The sequence below is a fragment of the Haliotis rufescens genome, unplaced genomic scaffold, assembly GCF_023055435.1.
Source record: "Haliotis rufescens isolate VD_foot unplaced genomic scaffold, xgHalRufe1.0.p SCAF_3, whole genome shotgun sequence".
NCBI lineage: Eukaryota > Metazoa > Mollusca > Gastropoda > Lepetellida > Haliotidae > Haliotis > Haliotis rufescens.
The window spans coordinates 64582264-64599767 of record NW_025964001.1 but is presented as its reverse complement, the minus strand read 5'-3'; the positions used below and the strand labels follow the sequence as shown (position 1 = coordinate 64599767).

Genomic DNA, 17504 nt, shown 5'->3' with positions numbered 1-17504 from the left:
GGAAGTAGGAAGTGAGGCAGACGCATGCGTGACTCAACGCTTCCGGGGAATTTAAGTATGGCGGCGCCCATGTGAAAACATGGACCAGATTTTAGTCTGTCAAATAGGATGGTTTCGTTCTTATTTAATACATAATTTCGGATACTCACCCGAAGATTAAACAACAGTTATAATTGCGATTACATCTGTTGTACACGTATACTGTGACAGTTGGCAGATTAAATAAGCCATGTTAAAACGACCTAAGCCAGGTGAAAGTGAAGATGATTTGCTTAAGTTTCAGCAGGAATTTCTTGCTCGTAATGAATCAGATCCATCAGCCAGCGTAAAGAGGGCAGACAAGAGAAAACCAAGCGGCGATGAGAAGATAGATGTCGTCAAACTTGATGGTGCTTATACAAAAATAAATAACTGGTTTTAACTTTCAGGCCTGCAACTCGAGCTGTCATTTATTTTTCGTCGATAATCAGTCTAGCTTTACAATTATTAGGAATCTAATAAGATTAAACATATTTAAAATGTTTGTTAATTAATGTACATACCTGTCAGGTAGGGCAGGGACGAGCCCAAATTTACTACCCGGGTACCCGCTGTAAGTCTCAAAAGATAAGTACAAACTGTCCGATTGGGAAAAGTTTGCCCTTGCAAAATGTATTTAGAAACACATATAAAACGATCATGCATACACTGAAGTTTACTGCATGAAGTTTTATCTTTATTCAAATGTATCAGAAGGAATGGGAACATTGGTGACTTGTAGTGTAAACATGGAGTTTTAGATAATTTTTGTCATTAACAATATATCACGTGACTAACCACAGGTCCGGGTAGTCCCGTGGGTATCCGGGTCCTACTCAGTACCCACCCAACCTGAGTTACCCGTCCAAGTCCTACTGTCTGGTCAAGGTTCTTGTCATTCATCGGGAGTAGTGCACTTTACCAGGTTTTCGGATTTCAATTAGCGCAGGGTGGAGCATCGAACTCACGTTGCCAGCTTGAAGCTAAGTAGGCTGATGTGTTAATCTAATGAGACAATGCCCTACCACAGGACCAGGGGTGCTATCACAAAAAAATAGTGCTCGTTTACCAAACCATCAGTAGTAGCCATTTTCTCTGTGAAGCTTGATAAAAATTGTATGGCATTTCTTCAAATTAGATTGGATTAATTCATTAAAAGAGATAGCTAACACATACCTTACCTGCCTCATAACTTACCCAAGGATCGTAAAGGGGTGTTCAATTGGTAAGTAGCGCCTAGTCCTAAGGATCGTGAAGGGATGTTTGATTGGAAGGGGGACCTAACCCTGATGATTGAAAAGGGGTGGGAAAGGGGATCAAAGGCTAAGGAGAGAGTTTGGGGTAACTTTCCCTCAGGATCAAACTGCATCTTTACCTCATTCATGTTATACATGGTTGCTGTCAACTTTGCATGTCTACCACTTGTTTAAGGTGGGTGAGACTGAGAGCCAGTTGAGCATGTCATGACATTGGCTGCCTATATGGACAACTCTGTAGGAATGTTCAGCTGCATTTCAGTAGACAATAATTCACAGTTGTCTTTGCGGAAAAAAAATATGTATTGTAAATAGTGATTCAAATGCATGTTCTAAACCAGGGTTGTTCAAATACCAAAATTTCCTACTTGCCCAGTCTGATTTTCAACTTGCCCTTCTGATTCAAAGAAGCAAAGAAAACCTTCATTTTAACAACAAAACTATATGATTTATCAACTGCAGCAACAGCTGATGGAAGATGTGCAGAATAGAAAAATGACTAGTTATTTGTAGTTCATCCGAAGTTGACAAAATCATGATGCATCTTCTAAGTTTCAAAGACAATACCGCCGGCTTTCATACTTGCCTGAGAAAAACTAAATTAAGTTTTCCCTCTTGCCTGGCACTTTATTTTCATAGGTCAGCAAGTCGAGCATGTTTTGAACACCCGTCTAAACACTCTTTTCGGGGCGGTCGGGTAGCCTGGTGGTTAAAGCGTTCGCTCGTCACTCCAAAGACCCGGGTTCGATTCCTGACATGGGTACAATGTGTGAAGCCAATCTCTGGTGTCACCCGGTGTGATATTGCTGGAATATTGCTAAAAGGGGAGTAAAACCACACTCACTCACTAAATACTCTTTTCATTCCTTGAAATGAAACAGGCATTGAACTTGTTCAACAATTTCTTTCACTTTGATTCATCAACCTTGTCAAGCATAATTTTTGTTTTGACAACTTCTATTCTCGAAATCAAGCACTTGGCATTCAACAGCTCTAAATTCTTAATAGCTTCTAGTTAAAGGGTTAATATTGTGCCATCAGTGAATAGACAGACGTTTGAAAACACTGTTAGGATAACACAATCATACATATTTCGGTCCATGAATGACAAAATCATGATAAGAGTATAATATGTATTACATGTGTGATGAAAATATTTGTTGAATTATTCATAGTTTGGCTTAGGTAAAGAACAGATTCAAAATCAGTTTCATCATTTATGTCTTGTGTAATGATATTCTGTTCCCTATGTTTTAGAACTACCTCAAACTTTGCCACCTGGACCAGCACCAGTAAAAAAATCCAAGTTCAGAAGAGCTCGGGAAGAACAACTTTCCAAAGAAGCTGCTGACAGGGCGAAAACAGACGATGCTGAAGAAAGACTTGAAAGTAAAGACTGTATTCCTGTCTTCCTGTTTAATGCCAAAATAAAGATATAAGGAGAGCTCCAGATAAGCTTTTGATGTGGGTATTTTACCCATGCATTTTAAAATCATTGGGTATCAGTAATTCTATCTGGGTATTCAAATTTCTGTTACCCACTAGTTTTTACACATGTGGGTATTTAAGTTAAATATTTAAACACTATTCATCTAGTCCCTGCAAACTGGTGTCGTGTGGGTTCGAGAGCTTTACAGGACTCAAAAATACCACGATACTTCCACAAGAAAGTGTGATGGCAAATGATCATGATGTAACTGTCATTGTGGAGTTTGGCAAGGTTGACGAAATGCCTGTTTATAATTTCAAAATAAGTTGCTGATTTGCTTATCGAATACGCAGGGTTACTTCACAATATTTTGATGATACGCACAAGTTTTATTTTTGTAGTGTATCTGTAATGTTCGTTGCGTATTTGATACGCTTGGATTTTATTTTACTGCGTCTTTCTGCATTTCTGATGCGTATTTCAAGCAGATACGCAGCTTATCTGGAGCTCTGTATAAGGATATGATAAATAAAGGAATAAGAGTAATGAAACTAAGCATGCAGGATTTTACCATAGTTTGTTAAACTTGTGATGGCGAGGAAGGAATTCTTTAACTTCAACGTGTTTTGTGTCCCGATGAGAGGGTCCAGCCTATGACACAATGGCAGGTCAACTTTAAAATTTTGAATATGACTCTTAAAACGTAAGCAGTGATAATCATGATATATTAACTGTATTTACAGATAGGATCTTTTCAAACCACCGATAACGAAAATAAATACAATGTTGAATATTTAACCTTTTTACCAAGCCGTGCATTTTTGTTTATTAACATGTTGAACAAACATTTGTGTGTCATGTAAAGTCTCTGTGCATGATTTGAATCATGACTGTGTGAGATTTGATTATCAAACATTTACGTTCAGACACAACCCATTCATATACATGTATGAGTGTAACCAAAATTATCAAACTAAGAGATGTCATCATTGTTCATGATACAAACTGTATCGGGATATCAATTTCACTTGTTGTCACTCTTGGCCTTTTGTTTACAGAAGATGACCGACATATGGCTCAGGTTTTGACACAAATTATAGTAAGTACCCTTAATTTGTATTTTTTTTATGGCTATCATTAACAAAATCATTAAAATGTTGAGCAGCAATTTATTCATGTTTGAGCAGTAGTAAGGTTGTGCAGTAACCCTGCTTAGAGTTTATGAAAAGTTCACATGTACTGAATCTTCCGGAGGCAAGGGAGTTAACTCTAAAAGTCCAGTTTCAACCCTTGCCGAACTAGGCTTGAAATTCCAGGCTCAATCGTAGCGCCACCAGTGGCTATTACGAGTTATGTCCCTTCTATGACCTTCCTGTTGACCAATCAGTTTCCACCTCTCATATCACTTGCATTTCCTTCAGAGAGAATGGCAGCGGCCAGTCATGGCGATCTGATCGATAATCAAGATCTATATTGAAATAAAACAGGGCTTACCTCACAAAGTGCAGGAAATCACTTGAGCACCTTGATTGAAAACATGAAAAGATTTGCAAAATATCTGTCGATGCCCAGTTATAGTATACACGCTTTGCAAATGCTGCAGTCGTCTGAAATCTGCACATAGAGGTCCGTGCCTGAAACGAATATCTTGTTCATTGCGCAATTTGCATCAAATCACCTGAACACCTTGATTAAAAACATGAAAAGATTTAGAAAATATCTGTCGACGCACAGTTGGCTGTAAACATGGTTTGCAAATCCTTCAGTCGATCGAAATCTGCAGGTTGAAATCCATGTTGTCTACGAACCGGATGTCTAGCTCGTTACGTGATTTTGATTGGACTATGCAAAGACTCGTTAGTCCAGCCAAAATGTAACACTAGTGAAGTAGCAAATTGTTTGGATGTAGTCATGGTGATGGATAAAAGTTGACGATTTCAGGGATTTACCCAGAATTCTAAACTAAGTGCTCTTGGCAGGCAAATTGGGTCAAAGTCTTTGTTTTATTAAAAAAAAATGATTTGTTTAGAGTTGTTATTGTGCCTGAATTCTGAGGCATTTTAGCAATGTATTCAGTGCCGCACCCTCTTTACTGGTCCTGTTATCTGTGAAATACAGGTCTCCTCTTTGAAGCCATGAGATTTGTTATAACTATATCCATTTGAATTGGGAAATTTCTTACTTCATGTTTGAAGGTTCTGTTCTGTTCCATAGGAAAGGGACACGCGAAATGCAGCTGTGTTTTTACCCAGACAGACAAGCCAGGCGTTTCCATCAGCTCTCCACCGAGGCAACACACCGCAGGTTGACAATCTCGCATCACATTGCTTGTGCTATCGTTGCTGTACAATAGGGGAATGGTTAGCCAGTGGTGTCTCCTCTCTTGTGCACCACACTGTGCAGAGTTGCATCACTGACTGCAGCCGACCCGTGAAGATCCGGGGTAGAATAGGTCTTTAACAACCCATGCTTGCCGTAAAAGGCGACTATGCTTTTCGTAAGAGGCAACTAACGGGATCGGTTGGCCAGACTCGCTGACTTGGTTGATGCATGTCATCGATCCCAATTGCGTGGATCGGTGCTCATGATATCAATCACTGGATTGTCTGACTCGATTATTTACAGACCGCCGTCATATAGCTGGAATATTGTTGAGCGAGGCGTAAAACAACCAACCAACCAACTGCGGCCAGGATCTGCTGAATATAGGTGTGATTTCCCAATGTGGCACAACTATTGTCCTTGGTCTGTCGGCCCCATACCTATGCGACCGCCTCCGTGGTCTAGTGGTAGAGCGTCACCCAGAGAGTGGAAGGTCCGGGGTTTGATCTCCGGCCCTGCATACCAAAAGACGTTAAAACATGGTACTTGTTGTTACCCTGTCTGCTTCTCGGGATAAGGGGCTAAAACAAGGACTGGTCGGCTCGGAGTCAGTATACTGTGCCTGAGTAGGGTATTCATGTTAAACTGTGGCAAGGTATCTCAGTGGGCTAGCAGTATAAATGGGCATCAGTCTGGGCTAGTACAAGCAGCTACACAAACACACACATTTGCGATGTTAAACCCAATTTTACCTCACCTCACCCATACCCACTCTGGGTTTCATCTATGTTGTCTACATCTGGGACCTGCATCAGGCAACTGAGGCGACTGATGGGGTCGGGGTGGTCAGGCTCGCTGACTTGGTTGATACATGTCATTGTATCCCAATTGCATGGATGAATGTTCATGATATCAGTCACTGGATTGTCTGGTCCAGACTTGATCATTTACAGCCAGCCATCAGCTGGAATATTGCTGAGTGTAAACAACAAACAAACAAACAAGCACCTGCATCACTTTAGGCTGATGTCAAATTGACATGATATGCGCCTGAGACTGTTCAATGCAGCTGTTTAATTTCACTTTTGGCAATATATGTATTAACATGATTACCGTATTCGACTTAATAAGCACCCCGCTCTAATAAGAGCCCACGGCGATATTTGATAATATATTGGCTAGTAAACAATACCAATTAACACCCCTTCCGATTGATCAATGTACACAAGACCTATTTATTCGTGTATAATACGTGTGTATTATGCATCCTTTATTATGGGAAATTAAATTCTGGAAAAATATATCTGTCGTATATAAACATTTCAGGTTGTCAGCATAAACCACGAAATTTACCATCTTTCAACTGTATTGTTTTTCATCAAGTAATATTCTTATAAGAGCCCCCTATTTCTAATTTTGAGAGCGCCCTGGGCGCTTATTATGTCGAATACGGTTATTGTTTTAAACATGAGGCAGCCCTATGTGATATTTACATACTGCTGGATTTTGGTCTGATTTTACTTCTTGATAAATGTATTTGGGATGGGTTATGGGTTTTGTGTGACAATTTTCATTTCAGATTTTGAAAGAAATTTTGTGATGCTAATGTATATATTAACATGATAAGCATGTCAATGTTGGAAACACACCATATCTCCAATCTCATTAAAATCAGACCTTAGTTCTCGCTACCGCTAAACAAAGATCTGAAGACATCCCATTAGGAGTCACGTCAGAACGACCTTTCATCCAATTAAAGCGTCGCTTACCAGATCATGAAAGTGACAGTCGAAATGGAATTTCTAATCATGCAACCTCGGAAACTTTTACATTGGGTATTCCGAATGATAGTTATGGGTTTAACACTGAATCCATACAATCTAGACTATCTATTATCCATTCCAGAATGTTCTTTTGTTCAGGTTTCAAATTTGTAATCGAGAATTTGTCAAACTATGTTTCGAAGCAAAGTCGCCAATTTGAAATTAGGGCCGTAAAGTACGAGAAAGCTGCCTTCTGATTGGTCATTCCATTGTTCGGTCAAAGTTTGCGCAAGGTCTGTCTGACATGATCCGTAACGGGATGTCCTCAGATCTTTGTTTAGTGGTAGCTAGGACTAAGATCTGATTTTAATAAGATTGACCATAGCTCTAGTTCAGTCCAAGATTTTCTTCTATTTATAAATTTTCTGACTCACAACCATGTATGCTTCAGTCCGCTGCCTCAGTTGCAGCATCGTCCGGTAAGAAGAAGAGCTTGTTTGCGCAGCACCTAGCTACGTCGGGGGTGAAGGACTTTGGTGTGGTGCTTCAGCAGGAGCTTCAGAAGACGGGGGAGATGCCACACAACCCCAACACCGACGTGGAGGAAAGGGGAGGTAACTACATATTCCAACTATATTTGTTACTTTTTGGCACAATAGTAGATGGTGAGCAATCTCATTAAGATCATATCGTAGTTCGCGCTGCCACTCAACAAAGATCTGAGGACATCCCATTAGGGGTCACATCAGAACGACCTTTCATCCAACCAATCAGTGCATCACTTACCAGATCATGAAAGTGACAGTCGGAATGTGATTTCTGATCATGCAACCTCGAAAACGTTTTACACAGGGTTATTCCGAACGATAGTTACGGGCTTAACGACTGAATCCATACAATCTAGGCAATCTATAAGCCATTCCAGAATGCTCTTTTGTTCAGGTTTCAAATTTTTAATCGAGAATTTGTCAAACTATGTTTCGAAGCGTAGTTGCCAATTTGAAATTAGTGCTGTAAAGCACGATTAAACTGCCTTCTGATTGGCTTATGTCGACTTCTTGTCAGTCATTCCATTGATCAATCAAAGTACGCGCAAGGTCATTCAGACGTGACCCATAATGGGATGTCCTCAGATCTTTGTTTAGCGGTAGCGAGAACTACGTTCTGATTTTAATGAGATTGGATGGTGAGTGAGTGAATGTTTTTGAATACTGCAGTCAGCAATATTCCAGATGTATCATGGCACCCTCTGAACAATCAAGTCTAGTCCAGGCAACCGGTAATGTTATAATGTACCCAGTACTCCTTCCTGATTCTCTTTATCTGGACATCTTCCAATTAGGCACGGCTTGGAGTAGTGAACAGATTATTAACACCTAGGACTGACCAGGAAACTTGGTATCAGTGTCCAGATTGTTTCACAGTTACTTAATTCTATTCTTCTTACAGTGAGTGATTTAAATTTAACGTCGAATCAGCATTATTCAGCCGTATAGTGCTGATATAAGCAGAATAAGGGAGATTTGGCAGGAATGTACACGCTACAGGCTTTTATGTATCAAGCTGGAGAGGACAAAATCTGTAATATAGAAATGTTTTCATGTCTATGTATCGTGTCACATATATAATGTATTTATATGCTAAATTTTGATGATCACAACAAAGTCTTTATTTGTCTTAAACCAGCCATCATTTCAACATACAGTTTCCCACCAACAGTTTCAGATAATTCTGTCTCAAGCACTACGAGGCTGACTTAGACTTGTCTTGATCGCTCCTACATCTCAGGCAGGAAGGTTCCTCCCACATTCAGTAGACATGCTGTGATATGTCGGATATATCCTGGAATAGAACTGTGATATATCCTGTGATGGAACTGTGGTATATCCTGGGATAGAACTGTGATATATCCTGTGATATATCCTGTGATAGAACTGTGATATTTCCTATGATAGAACTGATATATCCTGTGATAGAACTGTGATATATCCTGTGATAGAACTGTGATATATCCTGTGATAGAACTGATATATCCTGTGATAGAACTGTGATATTTCCTGGGATAGAACTGTGATATATCCTGTGATAGAACTGTGATATATCCTGTGATAGAACTGTGATATATCCTGTGATAGAACTGTATATATCTTGGGATAGAACTGTGTTATATCCTGGCATAGAACTGTGATATATCCTGGAATAGAACTGTGATATATCCTGTGATGGAACTGTGGTATATCCTGGAATAGAACTGTGATATATCCTGTGATATATCCTGTGATGGAACTGTGGTATATCCTGGGATAGAACTGTGATATATCCTGTGATATATCCTGTGATAGAACTGTGATATTTCCTATGATAGAACTGATATATCCTGTGATAGAACTGTGATATATCCTGTGATAGAACTGTGATATATCCTGTGATAGAACTGATATATCCTGTGATAGAACTGTGATATTTCCTGGGATAGAACTGTGATATTTCCTGGGATAGAACTGTGATATATCCTGTGATAGAACTGTGATATATCCTGTGATAGAACTGTGATATATCCTGTGATAGAACTGTATATATCTTGGGATAGAACTGTGTTATATCCTGGCATAGAACTGTGATACATTCTGTGATACAACTGAAGTACGTCTACAGTGTTGTAAACTCCATCTTGCAGACGGTGATTCAACATCCAGGATCGTGCAGGGCTCTGGTCTGAGTGCTACACTAGGAACAAGTGAAGCAAGAAAGATCCACGAGGAGAACTTGGATAAAATCTCTACAATGACACAGGAGGAGATTGATGAGGAGAGGAAGAAGCTGATGGAGATGATGGGTTAGTTACCTCCCTTGGCTGCCAGGATCCTATGTAATGATTAAGATGATGTGTGGGTTGTCTCCCTAGGCTGCCAGGATCCTATGTAATGATTAAGATGATGTGTGAGTTATCTCCCTTGGCTGCCAGGATCCTATGTAATGATTAAGATGATGTGTGGGTTGTCTCCCTAGGCTGCCAGGATCCTTAGTCATGATTAAGGTGATTAGTGAGTTACCTCCCTTGGCTTCCAGGATCACCAGGTCATGGGTTAAAGAAATATGTACATCCTGATAATAATGTTTGCTCTGTCAGCACAACATTTTAGAACTTATCCCATCTCTTGTGCATGCATGTCGCTGTACAAGTGCAATAATCATGGACCCTATTTCACCTCACCTCACCTCGAATCCTTGTGGAAATAATCCTAAAACAAGTTTCCAGCTTCAAAAACACCTCACCCAAACACATCCCAGCCATAACAATGGCTACCATCACTAACACTGGACTGTGCCCTGAATGATTCCCACGCAACTTCATGTGATGTCCCAAGCTTACTCTTTCTCTTTCTCATCACCATTGTGTGGAGATGTTTTTCGAACTGAAGAGAATATGCTTTTGGTTCCTTTCTACATTCTCCCTTGGGCACGCCAGACACCTATGATTGTGGGTTCGAATCTCGATTCCCCACGATTATGTTTCTAGGTTTGTCAGCACCATACCCGTGCTTGTTGGTTTCACCAAAGTGGTAAACGTCTTAGACCTGCATCACTTCGGGCTTTCCTCCCACATTAAGCTGACACACCGCGATATAACTGGAATACTGTTAAAAGCGGCGTTAAACCCAACTCACTCACTCCTTTCTACATTCCTGAAAACACAAAGTTTGTGATCCATGCCCATAATCCCCATCTAAAGTGTTGCAATTACCGTGGCTGCGGCACAGACACCAAAAGATGTAGCCAATGCAAAAAAACTGTCTACTGCTGATTTCACACTCTTATAAATGCAAGTGTCGGGATAGTGATCGCACATCTAAATCTATTTCCGTGGAAGTTGGTTCCTCATCAGTGAAAAAATCAGAAAGGACCATTCTTACTGCCATTATAACAGAATTGTCTGCATAACAAAATGTGGGAAATTCAGTTGCTTTGCCTGCCCTTCTTTAAGATGATGATAATGGCTCTGAATCCTGAGAGTTACAGCTGCAAGACCGCGTTCAGTCTAATACTGCAGATAATACTGTTACAACTGTCTGCTGAAGATCGGTGTCAGGTGCTACAGCGAGATTTGTCTCAACTGACTACTACACTCCCCTTGACAAAGGTTCGGGTGGACTATCGAACAAGTTGTCACAACGTGATGATCTCATGCTCTGACAGACATTCATTGCTTATCTCATTCATTGTGTAGGTGGGGGCACGGGGGACCCAGTTGTCTGAGGCGCAGCAATTCGCTCTGCAGAGCGGCATCCCTTGGGCACACCAGAAACCTATGATTGTGGGTTTGAATCCCAGTTCGCCTCGATTATGTTTCTCGGTTTGTCAGCACCATACTACACACAATGAAGTGAAAATTATTCCTCTGTAGACCTCAAGTAAAAAATCAAGTAAAATCCTAGATATTTTTTTATATTTGTATACTTATCCTGCATTACTGCGTCTAAAGAGACCCACCCATCGCAGAGCTGCATCCCCATGATACCTTCCAATGTTTGAGTAATGTGATGATCCGTGACATCACTATACTTGGTCACGTGGGAGCTGTGTGACAGGGTTGGCTTCTTCATGCAAGATCTTCACACAGCTCTTTCTCTCTGTCAAGAACAAGCAGTAAATGCATTAAGAAGTAATGTAGGATAAGTATACAAATATAAAAAATAGCTAGGATTTTAATTCCACTCATGTTTGAGGCTTGGGATAAATGCATTGTGTGAAATAGGTTAACTTTGAAAAATGTGTAAACTTTACAATTAGCAACCTCATTATAATCAGATCTAAGTTCATGCTGCTGCCAAACAAAGATCTGAGGACATCCCATTACGGGTCACGTCAGGACCACCTTTCGCAAACTTTGACCAACCACTGAAATGACGATATCAGCCAATTAGAAAGCAGCTTTCTCGAGCTTTACGGCACTGGTTTCAACCTGGCGACTTCCATTTCAGACTACGATTGAAAAATATGTTGACACAGTTCTTGACTAAAATTTTGAAAACCAAACCAACAAACATTCCACAATGTCTAATATATGGTTGAGAGTGTATGGCAGTGCTTCCCACATACTGCGCAACGCCTCCTCCGTTCAAATGTTTATCCTAAGGAAGAGAGAGATAGACTATAATTTTGATGGAATCAGTCGTACGGGCCGTAACTGTCATTCGGAATACCCCTTGTTAACGTTTTTCAGGTTGCATGATTAGAAAATAAATTCCGACTATCACTTTCATGATTTGGTAAGATCTTTGTTTAGCCGCAGCAAGAACTTAGGTCTGATTTTAATGAGATTGTACAAGTAGTTGTATATATATAAATACTTGTCCTATGTCACACGATTTACAGAGATTGTTAGTGGCTGTACCCTTGAATGGGATTGAAGTAGTGTGAAAATGATCGTCCCCCAGAGAGGGTATGGTATGTAAGACCCCGTCATTCAAAATATATTTATTTCTGCCATCTATGTATGTAAACAAAGATGGGAATTAATTAAATTACGAAAAATGGGCGTAATGGGCGTGCGTAAATAAATGGCTTGTAACTTGAAATATGTTCTTATGTTATTACTTCATAAATGAATTTTATTTTACGGGCACCAATTTAGTGTCGCACCGTGTAAACACAAAATGGCGACATGTGCTGGCGACACGCGACCAGTCATCGTAGAAAAAGACAACGCAAGATAAACATATTTTTATTGCATATATAATGTTTGTGCGTGCACTTGTGATGTGTTTCATTCCAGGTCGCCTTATACACGGAGTATAGGATTTTGGGTTGATTTCGAAGGCGTGTACAGGGGGGTCGTCTTATACGTGGGGTCGCCTTATACACAGCGTTATACGGTAAACCTTGTAGGTAGCAAATGTATGTCAAGTTTTAACTTTAAATTGTCAAGTCTACGACCTATTATGCTTTGCCCTTTCCTTCCATCATAATCGGACACACCTGGATACGACAGAATTAAGGCTTTGTGTTAAACCCCGGATAACTGACTAACTTGTCTTCGGAGCTGTGAGGTCACAGTATGTTTACCATGACACAGATGCTAACAGTGGTGCTTACATTATTCCAGATCCAAAGTTGCTGGCATTTCTGACTTCCAAGAAGAAGGTGAAGTCCGAGATCAAGGAAATGGAGACTGAAACAAATTTGAGGGAAAATGTTGCCAGTGGGAAGAAGATTTCAAAGAAAAAAGGTGTCTTTTTCTTTGCCCTATCTCATGGTGTTGTTGTTGTTGTTTTTAGGTGGCCCAGTCGTCTAAGGCGCCACGATTCGCTGTGCGGAGTTGCTTCCTTTGGGCACACCAGAAACCTATGATTGTGGGTTCGAATCTCGGTTCACCCCGATTATGTTTCTAGGTTTGTCAGCACAATATCATGCTTGTGGGTTTCACCGAAGTGGTAATCATCTAAAACCTGCATCACTTCGGGCTTTCCTCCCGCTTTAAGCTGACGCGCCGTGATGTAACTGGAATACTGTTAAAAGCGGCGTTAAACCCAACTCACTCACTCACTCACTGTAATATTGCTGACTTATGTTCTCCTTTCTCCCCAGGGCCAACTTGCACAAAGCAATCTTAGCGCTAAGATGATCATAACTCCCATACTTTAACATAGGCTTACGACAGTCTAAGCGCTGAGATCGCTTTGTGCAAGTTGGTCCAGGTCATTAGATCTACATATAGTTTGGCTCCAACTGAGAATGATGGATTGCAAAATAACTCAAAATCAGGAATAGTCTATTGAATGTCAATACGGTACTGTAATGAATAACCTGTACCCAACAATATCTGCGGCTTGTTATTTTTATTCCCATCACTGGAAAAAGTTGTTGAAGAAACTATCATGTTGTTGTGTGGCATTAAACAACAAACAAACAAATCTCTATCCAGGTTACAGTGACCCAGACATGGTATTCTCTTACTGAACATAATCTGTGTCTCTCTCCAGGTCACAGTGACCCAGACATGGTATTCTCTCACGGAACATAATCTGTGTCTCTCTCCAGGTCACAGTGACCCAGACATGGTATTCTCTCACTGAACATAATCTGTGTCTCTCTCCAGGTCACAGTGACCCAGACATGGTATTCTCTTACTGAACATAATCTGTGTCTCTCTCCAGGTCACAGTGACCCAGACATGGTATTCTCTCACGGAACATAATCTGTGTCTCTCTCCAGGTCACGGTGACCCAGACATGGTATTCTCTCACTGAACATAATCTGTGTCTCTCTCCAGGTCACAGTGACCAAGACATCGTATTCTCTCACTGAACATAATCTGTGTCTCTCTCCAGGTCACAGTGACCCAGTTCTGCCGGTCCAGCCCGACCCTACATGGGTGCACATGGAGAAAGTGGAGTATGACAAGCTGGAGTGGATGAGAGACCTCCCTCCTCCCAAGACCGGGGATGCCAAGGTACTCACTAAACAGAGAGATTCTTTACGAAAGAGGCTTAGGTACATAACAGTAAACAGAGTAAAAACAGTAAAAAGAGACACTCTATCAGGGGCGCTAAGGTACACATCAGTAAACAGTAAAAAGAGACACTCTATCAGGGCGCTAAGGTACACATCAGTAAACAGAGTAAAAACAGTAAAAACAGTAAAAAGAGACACTCTATCAGGGACGCTAAGGTACACATCAGAAAACAGTAAAAACAGTAAAAAGAGACACTCTTTCAGGGGCGCTAAGGTACACATCAGTAAACAGTAAAAAGAGACACTCTATCAGGGGCGCTAAGGTACACATCAGAAAACAGTAAAAACAGTAAAAAGAGACACTCTATCAGGGATGCTAAGGTACACATCAGTAAACAGAGTAAAAACAGTAAAAAGAGACACTCTATCAGGGACGCTAAGGTACACATCAGAAAACAGTAAAAAGAGACACTCTATCAGGGATGCTAAGGTACACATCAGTGAAGAGAGAGATTCTTAACGAAAGATGCTGAGGTACACATCAGAAAACAGTTTACATTAGTCAGAATCCATGTTGAGATACTGTTCTACATTTGTCAGATACAAGGATATATATAAAGTCATCTCTTACAGCTGTTTCATCTTGGATGTTGGAGTCCAGAAACTGAGGATAGCTTATAGATTATGAATGTGTTGCAGAATGGCCTGCCTGCAAGATTTGATTTCCATGGCAACATTCTTCCAGCTGATTCTGATTTGCCTGTCAATCAAGGTCTTCATCACCATGGCAATGAACCAGAGGTTGGTTTCTTTTTCTTTTCATTTTACAATAAGAGAATGATTGGATGATAACTTGTGATTGCTTCCCTATCTTGGTAGATGACCATTCAGACACCATACACGCTGCGTGAGTGGGATGTTTACCTGTGGGAATGCTTCATTGCATATTTAGGAAAGTCTTTCTATATGTTTCATAATTCTTCTAGCCAGTGGTTGAAGGCCCCAATGAGGATTCAGTTTAAGAATACATCCTCAGCAACTGATGCTACTCATAAGAGGAACTTTAATGAATTGGTTTGTGATGTGGTTGAGAGCATGTTATCGTACCCTGATGTTGTGGATCGTTGTTCATGATATTGCTCACTGGATTGTCTGGTCCAAACTTAATTATTTACAGGTATGTCGTCATACAGTGGTCAGGGGCACGGTTCTGACCATAACCCCAGGAAGTAGCCCAAAATGGTTATGTTAATGAGATGTTCTCCTAGTATGTGTGGGCTACGGGGTACAGCTACCAAACTGTATGCAGAGTTGTGACCCCTAGCTGGCAGGATCTGCTGGTCATGGTTTCAATCCTGATTCACCCCCGACCCTTGACCTGTCGGCATGTTACTTGACATTTAGGTTGTCACCATACTTTTTGCATCAACCACCTGCGTAACAATGGCCCTCCTCCCACATTACAATGACAGCAGTGATTGGCTGGTCATGTTCAGGGAGTTGCATGTTGTGATGCCCAGATGGTGTGTGGAATGTTGCTCAGAATATCAACCACTGGTTTACCTGGTCTAGAATCAGTTACTTACAGGCTGAAATATTGTTAACTATGGCATAAGAATACAAACAAGAAAACCAGAAGTCCATGTGTCTGCTGTTGCCAGCAGTGTTAACCAACTCCATGTGTCTGCTGTTGGCAGCAGTGTTACCAACTCCATGTGTCTGCTGTTGGCAGCAGTGTTAACCAAGTCCATGCCTCTGCTCTTGGCAGCAGTGTTAACCAACTCCATGTGTCTGCTGTTGGCAGCAGTGTTAACCAACTCCATGTGTCTGCTGTTGGCAGCAGTGTTAACCAACTCCATGTGTCTGCTGTTGGCAGCAGTGTTAACCAACTCCATGTGTCTGCTGTTGGCATCAGTGTTAACCAAGTCCATGTGTCTGCTGTTGGCAGCAGTGTTAACCAAGTCCATGTGTCTGCTGTTGGCAGCAGTGTTAACCAACTCCATGTGTCTGCTGTTGGCAGCAGTGTTAACCAGCTCCATGTGTCTGCTGTTGGCAGCAGTGTTAACCAGCTCCATGTGTCTGCTGTTGGCAGCAGTGTTAACCAACTCCATGTGTCTGCTGTTGCTAGCAGTGTTAACCAACTCCATGTGTCTGCTGTTGGCATCAGTGTTAACCAACTCCATGTGTCTGCTGTTGGCAGCAGTGTTAACCAGCTCCATGTGTCTGCTGTTGGCAGCAGTGTTAACCAACTCCATGTGTCTGCTGTTGGCAGCGTGCCGGCTAACTCCATGTGTCTGCTGTTGGCAGCAGTGTTAACCAACTCCATGTGTCTGCTGTTGGCAGCAGTGTTAACCAACTCCATGTGTCTGCTGTTGGCATCAGTGTTAACCAAGTCCATGTGTCTGCTGTTGGCAGCAGTGTTAACCAACTCCATGTGTCTGCTGTTGGCAGCAGTGTTAACCAACTCCATGTGTCTGCTGTTGGCATCAGTGTTAACCAAGTCCATGTGTCTGCTGTTGGCAGCAGTGTTAACCAAGTCCATGTGTCTGCTGTTGGCAGCAGTGTTAACCAAGTCCATGTGTCTGCTGTTGGCAGCAGTGTTAACCAACTCCATGTGTCTGCTGTTGGCATCAGTGTTAACCAAGTCCATGTGTCTGCTGTTGGCAGCAGTGTTAACCAAGTCCATGTGTCTGCTGTTGGCAGCAGTGTTAACCAAGTCCATGTGTCTGCTGTTGGCAGCAGTGTTAACCAAGTCCATGTGTCTGCTGTTGGCAGCGTGCCGGCTAACTCCATGTGTCTGCTGTTGGCAGCGTGCCGGCTAACTCCATGTGTCTGCTGTTGGCAGCGTGCCGGCTAACTCCATGTGTCTGCTGTTGGCAGCGTGCCGGCTAACTCCATGTGTCTGCTGTTGGCAGCGTGCCGGCTAACTCCATGTGTCTGCTGTTGGCAGCGTGCCGGCTAACTCCATGTGTCTGCTGTTGGCAGCGTGCCGGCTACACCCTGGAGGAGATGTTCCAGCTGGCTCGGAGTTCCAACATCCAGCAGAGGGCGCTGGCGCTGCAGGTGCTGGGCCGGGTCCTTCACAAGGTGAGACACGAATATAGCTGGCTAATAAGATCAATAATTGGATTTATCGTCGATGCGAAGAAATATTAACAACAATCGATATGATAATTGTCATCGATAATATCTTACATAAGCAATTGTGATGAAATGAACTTTAGATATACCCAAACAGACTTGTTTTTTGTAAATCATGTC

At 41.6% G+C, this 17504-nt stretch overlaps 1 protein-coding gene across 1 annotated transcript in view; it reads left to right on the top strand.

Annotated features, from left to right (window-relative positions):
* Positions 1-50: 50 nt before the first annotated feature.
* Positions 51-17504, top strand: part of LOC124152821 (RNA polymerase II-associated protein 1-like) — a 56928-nt gene continuing 39474 nt past the window's right edge. Inside the window, exons 1-10 of the mRNA XM_048403292.1 lie at positions 51-389; positions 2532-2663; positions 3762-3802; positions 4918-5007; positions 7240-7402; positions 9466-9624; positions 12895-13017; positions 14120-14241; positions 14943-15044; positions 17229-17330. Of these exons, the coding sequence (XP_048259249.1) occupies positions 230-389; positions 2532-2663; positions 3762-3802; positions 4918-5007; positions 7240-7402; positions 9466-9624; positions 12895-13017; positions 14120-14241; positions 14943-15044; positions 17229-17330 (1194 nt within the window). The 5' untranslated portion in view covers positions 51-229. The remainder of the gene's footprint in view (positions 390-2531; positions 2664-3761; positions 3803-4917; positions 5008-7239; positions 7403-9465; positions 9625-12894; positions 13018-14119; positions 14242-14942; positions 15045-17228; positions 17331-17504) is intronic.